Genomic DNA, 10,686 nt, shown 5'->3' with positions numbered 1-10,686 from the left:
GTATTATTTGTTGAAACTGTCCTTCCGATTTGATTTGAAACTGTCTCATTGCTATCTGTTTATCAATAAAACTTTGAAAAAAAAAAAAAAAAGAAAACAGTGTGTTGGGGCTGGGGAGATAGCTCAGCAGCAGTTGCCTAAAGCGCCTGCTTAGGCAATCAAAGGGACTACAGTTTGATCCCTGGTACCACGTGCCATGCCAGCCCTGCCACCAGCGCCGGCTCAGCCAGCCCCAGAGTCCAGGCATAGCGGCACACACCTGTAATCCCAGCACCAGGGAGGCTGAAAGCAGGAGTATCACCACAAGTCCACGCTGTACAGTGAGACCCTGCTACAACCAAGTACTTTTTTTTTGCGGAACTGGGGATTGAACTCAGGCCTTTGCGCTTGCCAGGCAAACGCTTATTCTACTCAGCCATCTTCCTGGCCCCAACTATATACATTTAAAAAAGAAAACAGTGTCTTTCAATAGAAACATTGTATGAAAATCCCCCTAAATGCATACATTCCATTTTTGAAAATTGATTACATTAACTTAGAATTTCATGTTGATAAATAGCAAAAATGATCTTTTTGAAAGAATGCCAATAAAGTAGTACCTATCCGAGTAGATAGTGTAATTTTTTTTTAAATTTTATTTATTTATGTGTGTGTGTGTGTGTGTGTGTGTGTGTTTGTGGCCAGCTCAGCCACCAGGGGGCGGGGCTGGCTGGCATGTGGTGCTGGTGGATTGAACCGTGGTCCCTGTGCTTTGCTTAGCTTGTTCTAAGTAGGTGCTTTAGACCACTGAGCCATCTCACCAGCCCTGATAGTGTAATATTGGCATAGTTAACTTGGCAGCCCAGTTGATTAGCAGAGATGTCACTGGAAGGCTGTGCTCTCAGGAGGTGTGCAGGCTCCAGAGCGCGGCTCTGGGAACCCTCTCCGCCCTGTACAGTGCTGCGCAGTCCCACCCCCACATCGCCCTGTGCAGTGCTGCGCAGTCCCACCCGCCGCGATGGCTTCCTTGCGTTCTTCCCCCTGATTGTGCCGCTTCTGCGTCCCCTGAGCATGGTGATGGTCTGTCTAGCTCTTGTCTCTCCCTGCTTCCTTTTTTATTTTTCTTTTCTGTATTTTAGGGAAGGCTCTACAAGCTGTTCAGGGTCTCACTACTAGATTGGACTTGTAGTGATCTGCCTGTTTACAGCCTCCCAAGAGCTGGGATTACAGGCGCACACCACCACGCCGTCTCCCTGGTTTTTTTTTTTTTTTTTTTTGGTGGAACCGGGGATTGAACTTAGGCCCTTGCACTTGCCAGGGAAGTGCTTATTCTACTGAGTCATCTACCCAGCCCCTACCTGTTTTTTAAATATGTATTATTAGGAGATTTTTATGTGTTTTCATCTAGTTCCTATCTCCTCTGAATGCTGGATGACTGCCGTAACCCCTGCTTCCCCAGTGCTGAGTAGGAAATAGGTACTGGCATAGAAGTGCGTGGTGGGACAGGAGTGTGCTAGGTTTTTGAAGCAGGTTGTATCTTTATTGGTGTCTAGAAGATGAAATGGTCTTAGATTGTGGCACATGGCGGGGGGGGGGTGGCCGGGGGGTCATCAGAGTGCAGTTCCTGGCAGAGGAGAAGGGGCCAGTTAAAGGTTCATAGGCTTGGGCTAGGGAGGTGCTCAGTACAGTAAGCCCCTACCTAGTAAGTGCAGCGTCCTGAGTTCAATCGCTGGTACCACACACACACACACACACACACACACACACACACACGGCTCATAGTCCTTTCATGGCAGAGGAGGGCAAGCCGTGACCTACGAGGCCTGGCGCACTGCCTGCTTTTGCACATGAGGTTTGATTGCAACAACCACAGTTAGTTCCATACTGTCTTGGTCTCTACTGTGATACGGAGACAGAATTGAAAAGCTGCAGACAAGGCTGTCTGGCCTGCATGGTTGAAGTGATTTACATCCTGTGGCCCTCTAAGAAGACTTTTGCCAACCAGTGCTTTCTTAAAATGAGAGGAAGGGCCAGAAGTATTTTAATTGTCAAAGCTGCATTGCTCAAACTACTCTTATTTTTCCAAAGAAACACCTACGCCTCAGAGGAAAGGACTTCGATCAAGTGCTTTGCGGCCAAAGAGACCAGAAACACCAAAACAGACTGGCCCTGTTATTATTGAAACCTGGGTAGCAGAGGAAGAGTTGGAACTATGGGAAATCAGGGCATTTGCTGAGAGGTAAAGGAATGCTTGGCGTAAAGTCAGATACTTGAAGATTTTATTATTTCAGAATTTAAAAATTATCACTTTAATAATTTATGCAGTGCAGTCTAGTTAATATTACTCCACCTTTGTTCTTTTGTTTTTCGAGACAGGGTCTTGGTATGCAGTTCAGGGTGGGCTTGAACTTGCAGAACTTCCTGCCTCAGCCTCCCAAGTGCTGGGATTGCAGGCATGCGCCACCACAGCCTGTTTCTACCTTTGGATTTTTAAGTGTTATCTGTGGTCTTCTTTTGTGTTTTTTTTTCATTGGCTCTGGGCATTGGACCTGGGCTGGGGCCTTCTCATTGGACTACATTTCCAAACCCATTTGCACTTTTGAAACAAGACCTCACTCAGTGGTCCAGGTGAGGCTCAGTCTTTGCATCCTCCTGCCCCAGCATTCCAGAGACCTGGTATTTAAAAGGTCTTCGCACTTTGTGTCACTCATTTGGTTCTAATTATCTTAAACTTGTATTTTAAAATAGAAATAATTCCATGCTTTCGTATCCAGTGGTCTGCAATCTCTTTGGCACTGTGGATTTGTTCTGTAAAAGACAATTTTTTAAGGGTTACTGACTGGTTTGGGGGTAATTTAAGCCATAACATTTGTTATTACTACTTTGTAATATATATAGTGTATCATTATTACATTATAATACATAGTGAAACAGTTGTACGAGCCCTCTAATGCAGAACTACTGGCAGCCCCGAGAGTCTGGTCCACTCCGGTCTGACGGGAGGTGGAGCTGGAGGCTCACTCGAATCCTGCCAGCGGCTAGAAACGCACAGGACGCTTCCGTTACCACCGTGGCTGACCTCCTGCTGTCCTGCCCCATTCCTAACGGCTCTCTGGGCCTGCCTGAGAGCTCAGCAGATGAAAGTGCCTGCTTAGGCAGACACAGGGACCAAGTTTCCATCCCCCCCACTGCCCCCGCCCCAGGGGCACACTGAGGCAGCAACTGAGACTCAGTGTGGTGGTGCGCGCCTGTAATCCCAGCGCTTGGGGGGCTGAAAATAGAAGGACTACTACGAGTCTGATCTGTGTCATGAGACCCTGTAGACCCTGTACTAGATACATTAAAAAGAAAGAAAATAAATAAATGAGCAGCCTGATGGGCCTCTGTGAGCTGGGATTAGGGACACCATTTTGTATGCTTCAGATATCAAAACATTTCACCATTAGATGCCAGATGTCTGATCATGTGGTTTCTGATAAGTTGCCCTGTTTTTTCTTGCAGAGTGGAGAAAGAAAAGGCCCAAGCAGTTGAGCAGCAAGCTAAGGTTAGTGCCCAGAAGGTGGCAGTGGACTTCCTGCTACAAGTGGAGGCCACCACAGCTGTGGTTGTTGTCTAGTAGGATACCTGCTGGACATCGAGCTTACCTTCTTAGTCAAATTCATGCACACCAAAACATGGAAATCTGTATATTCCTGTGGGGTTTGTTTCTAAGTATGTCTTATTTATAACTATTTCATAGCTTAAAAGCAGCTTCAGTGGATACAGCTCAGTGATAAAGTGCTTGGTGGGGATCTGCGCTCAATCCCTAGCGCTTAGAAAAGCAGACAGACAGAAATAAGAAATTGATTATACTAGGGCCGGCAAGACAACTCGGCAGACTAAGCGCCTGCTTAGGCAAGTACAGGGACTGAGGTTCAATCCCTGACACTACATGCCACACTAGCCATTGAGTCCAGGTGTGGTGGTGCATGCCTGTAATCCCAGTGCTGGGGAGGCTGAACACAGGAGGATCACTGCAAGTCCAGGCTGTATAGTGCAACCCTATACCAAATACATTAAACAAATAAAATGAAGAAATTGTACTAAAACTGTATAAAAGTTGCAATTTTTTTGTCTTTCAGTTGCTATAGATTCTCATCCTCAAAAGGGCAATTTCGCGTTCTATATCTGATGTTATCTGTCCCAGGGAATTTATCCTAAATCCCAATTGCCTGGGCATGGTGTGGTATGGTTCAGTACTGGGGCTGAAAGCCACAGGCAGGGTGCCGCTGAGCTACACCCTCACCTCTTACTTTGCTCTTCTGAGAAGAGGCCTCCCAGGCTACCCTCGAGCATGAGCTCTGCGTCTTCATGCCTCCTGGATAGCTGAGCCTGCAGGCGTGCACCACTGTGCCCAGGTGCCTGCCTGTTTTGTTTTCTATTTTATTTGCTATATTTTGTCATTTGTACAGTGTGACAGTGTATTTCTTTTAAAGTTTTTGATGAATACTTATTTTTAAATAGCTTACATCTGCAGTTTTGAAGGTACAGCTTCCAAGTAAAGGAGTGTTAAATGTGGCGAAATTTTTGGTTGGCTATTTGCCTCGGGGGTGCTGAGAATTGAACCCAGAGACTCACACATGCTTGACAAGGGACAGTCTAGCCCTGAGCTGCATCTTCAGGGTTGTAGATGTTGAAGTAGTGTCTCCCAGAGGCACAGTCTGCACTCCCATGTACGAATCTCTTACCTCAGCTCCCCACGGCGCTGGGATTACAGGTGTGGAGCGCTACTCGGGGCTGCCTCCAGGGTCTCACTCCTCAGCTCAGACTCACAGTGTCCCTTCTGTCTCAGCCGCCCCAGCACTGGCATTCCAGGTGCACCGCCACGCCCAGTCTCGGGTGGCACAGCACGTGGTCCCAGGGATCACACCTGACCTTGCCCTGGTCAGGCACATGCTTGTGCCACAGAGCTGTCTCCCCAGTCCTGGGTAGCCTTTTTAAAGTTGATTCAGTTAGCTGATGGCTCATAATTGTGTAGAACTAAAGTCTTTGTGTTATGAAGAATAAGAGGTCATGTGAAGCGCCTTACCTTGTACTTGGGCAAACGGAAGGAGTGGAGTGCTTGGGTAGTGACGCTGGAGAGCAGCCGTTGCAGCAGCGGAAGGTGGCACGGCCTGGGGACTTGGCCTGGCACACCCTAGCTCTTTGCTGAACTGTCCGTGTAGGCTGGCACCAATTATACCACCTCTGTGAGCCTCGGTTTCCTGATGTCTAGAGTGACAGTATCAGCAACGTTATGGGGCTGAAGGGGCAATAAATATAATAGTGAAGATGAAGCATTTGTCACCAGGTTTGCAATACATCCTACCTGTTGCTTGTACCTGTGTAAGCTTGTGCTTGTCAGACCAGTATGGATATGCTGTTGGAAAATTTCAGCAGTTTATACTAAGAGAGGTGCAGATTATCTTTAATGTGTAGTTTGTTTTTGTGTGTTTGTTTTGGTCCTGGGAATCAAACTTGGGACCCAGCACTTAGCAGCCAGGCGTTATGCTACTGAGCTTCATCCCTGGCCCTAACTTACAGTTTTAACTGTCATATTACACCATTCTCTATAAAATAATCTAATGTGTTTTTCTCTTGTTCAAACTGAATACCAAGCCTAGAAAAATTGTTTTAGTATTTTCTCCTTGTTTAATTGGTTGTCAGCCTGACTAGCAATATTAAAGAGTGGGGTGCTCTTTATGACTAGATAAATTAATGTACTGTAGTAAAACAGAAACCTTTTGGAGCTCCAGTCACATACTGTCTGCTCTAAATTTTACCACTGAGCAGCAGGGTGTTACTCTTTTCAAATATAATTATCTACATCTCTGTTGTTTTCATTCTGAAAGTTGAGGTATTTGTAGCAGCCAGAAAAATTCTACTATTTTCAGTTTTCTGTGAACAACCTAGTACTTTCAGTGAAATAAATGTGATGTAGACACATGCAAAGTACCCCACTCATCAGGAAATGAAAGTCAGGGGTAGATTGGAATAAGGGTTTTATTTATTTTTTTTTTTTCTTCCTCGAATGCCTTCAGGGCACTTTTGGCCAGCAGGAGAGTTGTGAGGTTCGAACTCCAGAAACCTGAGGCTGACAGCTTTGTGGAAGCAGCCACTTAAAGGACTGAGCTAGGGCCAGGCCCCCTCAGGGGTAGATTGGATAGTCGCATTTTCTCATAAGGAGTGAAACACCAGCGGGACATGCTAGTGCACATCTGTAGTCCCCGCACACAGGAGGCTGAGGCAGGAGGATCACCATGACTCTGAGCCCAGCTGGGCTGCATAGTGAGTTCAAGGCCGGTCTAACTACATAGCAAAGCCCTGTTTCAGGAAGCAAAACAAAAGGTAGAGTGAGAGAAATTATGACTGCTGTGTGTGTGGAACTCTTTTGGTTTACATTTTCTCTCCCTTGACTTCTTTAGAAACGATTGGAACAGCAGAAGCCCGCAGTCATTGCTGCTTCTACTACAGCCCCCACAAGCAGTTCACCCAGCACTGTCTCTCCAGCTCAGAAAGTTATGGTAGCCCCCATCAGTGGCTCAGTTACTCCTGGAACTAAAATGGTACTGACTACCAAAGTTGGATCTCCAGCAGCAGTTACATTCCAGCAAAACAAGAGCTTTCATCAGACTTTTGCTACATGGGTTAAGCAAGGCCAGTCCAATTCAGGTACACAGCCATATGGCATAAAACATTGCTTCCATTCAGGAAAAAGCATTGTCAATTCTTTACTTACTAAAGTGAAACATTTCTTTTTCTTCTTTCTCAGCCCACCCTGAGGGTCGGCTGGTGCGCTGTGTGGTGCCAGGGATCGAACCCCGGTCCCCTGTGCCTGCCTAAGCAGGTGCCTTAGACCGCTGAGCCATCTTGCCAGCCCTAAAGTATAACATTTCTTGAGAAAATTGTCTTCCTTCTGCAGCTGATTAACCAAATAAGCTATGACCATTGGTTTCTTACAGATAATATTCATCATATGACATTAGAAAAGCTCTTCTCTTACATTATTTCACTTATAACATCTACATAGTTCACTTTGAGTGGAGAGAAATGTTTTTATTAAAAATACAGAAATAGCCACATTTCATGCATTGGTGCCCTTCCTAGAAGTCACTACGTTGCTGGTTATTTTAAATCTGAAGCTTATTAAATGTCTTATACCCCATTAGCCACCAGCACAGCTGCCACCTCTGCTCCAACCATTGCCAGCACAGGGCAGACGTTCCACATTACAGGCAGCCCAGTCACTATGGCAGGAAAAGTAATTACCAAACTGCCACTTCCTGCAAACAGCAAGATTGTCGCTGTAAATGTGCCCGCAGCACAAGGAGGTAAGGGAAATGGGAAGAGTTCGCATTCACATTCGCCAGATCATGCTGTCGCCATTATACCATTTCCTCCTCACTGATCTCAGTCCTCGGATCTCACATTCTGTGTAGTCCACTACAAACCTGCCACATGTGGCATCTCAGAAACCAAGCCACACTTACTAGGCATCCTTAAAGGGGACGCTTGCTCATCATTTGCTCATCTTCTTTCAAGGCGTTGTTCAAGTACAGCAGAAAGTCCTGGGTATCATTCCATCGAGTGCAGGTACAAGCCAGCAAACCTTCACTTCATTCCAGCCCAGGACAGCGACGGTCACGATCAGGCCTAATACCTCTGCCTCTGGCACAGCCACAAGTACATCACAAGTAAGAGCTTTCTGCTGTGGGAACTGTGACAAAGTATGGAAGTAATGGAGAAAATCCATTCGTTATTATATGAAGTATTCATTTTTAACATGTCCTTACTGGTATGTTAGCATAGTTTAATAATAACTATGTTCTGGTGTTTTATAAGTAAACCATGCATAAATCAATGGACAGTACTGGGTCATGCAAGGAAATGTGCTGTGTAGCCTCATTAGAAAATAAACAATACAGTCTTGCATACTGTAACCAGTTATCAGCTGGTATTCACAGTTATTAAATATATTGGGCTGTGGTATTAATTTTATGGAAAAGGTCTAAAATTTTGCAGACATGAAAATGTTCTGCCTATAAAACTGAAGTAGCATGCTCCATAGACTCCCACTTGCAGCTGAAAGAACATTTGGCTGCTTGGCTCCATCTTGCTCTGGGTTGCAGATACAGATCAGAACTGCAAGAAAATCGGGCTCAGCATTTCGTGGGAGCAGAGCCTTGCTGAGGCATGGCTGGCCTTGCCATTTGCCGGCCGTCGTAGGTGCCAATGGCAAGGAGTTTCATGTGCTCTTATTGGAAGTAAATTAAATTTGTTCTCAAAATTTTATCTTTATTCTGATGCTTAATATAACTAAAATGTGATATCTATGAGCCTCTTTTTTATAGACATTTTTATCAGTATAGAATGTTTAAAGATCTCATTTTCTAAGTCCATCATACTTCAATTTTTTTTAATATTTTAATTCCTTATCCTTTGTGTCATTTATAGGTACTCACAGGGCCTCAGATCCACCCTGGTATGACAGTGATTAGAACACCACTTCCACAGCCAGCACTAGGAAAGGCAATTATTCGGACACCGGTGATGGTTCAGCCAGGTATTCACCCACCAGTATTAATCATTTTTCATATAAACAGCTGGTCTTAAGAGAATCTGTATTACTCTGTATCTGGACTGTATAAATTAGAAAATGCCAATTTTAATTAATAATTCAAACCATGCTAGATTTCTATCACACTGTGTATTGTATCCATATTTTACTCTTGGTCTTGCCTGCCAATAAGAAAAATATGTTCACCGAAAATGTAGAAGAGGGCCGAGGAGATGGCTCAGTAGGGTCTGAGTTCAATCCCTGGTTCCGCAAAAAAAAAAAAGTAGAAGATACTAATAAATACAGTATATAGGTTCGAATAATTCAAGTAAAAAGAAAGCGTTTGTATAGCAAAAGACAGTAATACAACAAAACAGCTAGGAAATATGTAAAACACAGTGTAAAACCAGATTTCAAAGGGAATGGCAGACATTCACTATCACAATTAATGTGAATAGAGCTAAGCTGTTGTATTTGAAAGTTAAGGACTCTAAAGGTTTTTTTTGTTTTGTTTTCCTGTATTTAGGAGAGGGTCTCACTATGTAGATCAGACTCATAGTGAACCTCCTCGGTTCAGCCTCCCAAGTGCTGGGATTACAGGCGTGCACCACCACGCCTTGTCTCAGTCGCATTCTCAGTGTGCCCCAGGGTGGGGCCAGCACTACACACGGGGCATCCAACCTCCGGCCCCTGTGGTCTGCCGAAGTGAGTGCTTTAGTCCACTGACCTATCAGGCTGGCCCCCTTAAAGATTTTTTTTTTAAATCCTACATACCTGTGAGAAACTACCTAAAAGTCAAATTGCAAGCAAAGCTTTTAAAGGTAAACAAAAAGGTAGTCAAAGATAATGATATGTAATAAATTTCTCTATTTAATATTATTTATTTATTGGATACAAACTCTCACTCTGGCAATTCAGACTTGTAGTGATCCTCCTGTCTCAGTCTCCCCAGCGCTGGGATTACAGGCGAGCACCATTACTTCTGGTTTCTGCACCAGGATGGTGCACTCGGGGTTCCAGGGCTAGCACGCCTTACAGTATTGGGGATCAAATTCGGGGATCAAAGCACAATTCTTTCTGCTTGCCAGGTAGGTGCTTAGACTGCTGAGCTATCTCCCCAGCCCCAAAGATAATGGTATAAAGGTCAAAGAAATACTGAATGAATGCTGAGTAGTAGCCCTACTAATAATGGACAGTAGAATTCAGTGTTTACAAAAAGAAAGAAAAAAACAATTATGGCATAGAATTTCACTTTAAGTTTGCTAGAAGCCAGGCCTGATGGTGTTCACCTGTAATCCCAGCATTGAGAAAGCTGAGTCAAGAGGCTCCCTTCCAACTTGAGAGATCAAGTGATCAGTTTGCCTGGGCAGACTGGTGAGTCCAAGGACAGCCTGACACACAGCAAGACGTTGTCTCAAAAAAAAAGTTATAATAATTAATTAATTACATTTTAAATAAGTTGGCTTAAAACTATCTTGAGTTCTTATGTATCAAATATTACCTATGAAAAGTATGCAACAAGGAGACATTAACAGTGTAGGGGACTGCGGTGCGCCAGTGTTCATGTCCTAAGGAAGGCGCGGTCATGGCGAGTATTTAGGGTTGTTGGTGGGAATAGCCTCTGAGCCACCGCCAAAACCGTAGTAAGCTCCAAAGAGCTAGACATGTGTAATGGCCACACTTTTTGAAATAAAAATAGAAATTAATATTTTAAGTTATAGTACTAATTACCTTTGCTGCTCAGAAATATTTAAAAGATACATGTTCTAATAACATTTACATTACAGAAATTTCAGTATGTAATTATAAGCAAATTATCAAATAACTTTTTTTTTTGATGAACTGGGGATTGAACTCGGGCCCTTGCACTTGCCAGGGAGCGCTTGTTCTACTGTGCCATCTCCCCGGCCCCTCATATGACAATTTAAATCATACCATTGATGCTAAACCTAGAGGTAGATACAACATATTTAACAAGCATTTGAACACCTACACTACGTAGTTCAAATTCATTGCTTAATAAAACTGTACCAAAAATTCATATTCTTAAATCTATACAGAAGGGGGCTGGAGAGATGGCTCAGTGGTCTAAAGCACCTACTTAGAACAAGCTTGGCAAAGCATCAGGGACC

The 10,686-nt window shown here is 44.2% G+C and overlaps 1 protein-coding gene across 1 annotated transcript in view; it reads left to right on the top strand.

The window, feature by feature from the left end:
• Bptf (bromodomain PHD finger transcription factor) overlaps positions 1-10,686 on the top strand; it is a 122,790-nt gene that overhangs the window by 72,453 nt on the left and 39,651 nt on the right. The window contains exons 15-19 of the mRNA XM_023713906.1: positions 2,068-2,218; positions 3,481-3,523; positions 6,423-6,669; positions 7,540-7,691; positions 8,452-8,560. Coding sequence (XP_023569674.1) covers positions 2,068-2,218; positions 3,481-3,523; positions 6,423-6,669; positions 7,540-7,691; positions 8,452-8,560 — 702 coding nt within the window. The remainder of the gene's footprint in view (positions 1-2,067; positions 2,219-3,480; positions 3,524-6,422; positions 6,670-7,539; positions 7,692-8,451; positions 8,561-10,686) is intronic.

Source organism: Octodon degus, unplaced genomic scaffold, assembly GCF_000260255.1.
Source record: "Octodon degus isolate 3935 unplaced genomic scaffold, OctDeg1.0 scaffold00033, whole genome shotgun sequence".
NCBI classification, from domain to species: Eukaryota; Metazoa; Chordata; class Mammalia; order Rodentia; family Octodontidae; genus Octodon; species Octodon degus.
This window is presented reverse-complemented; position numbering and strand designations above follow the sequence as displayed.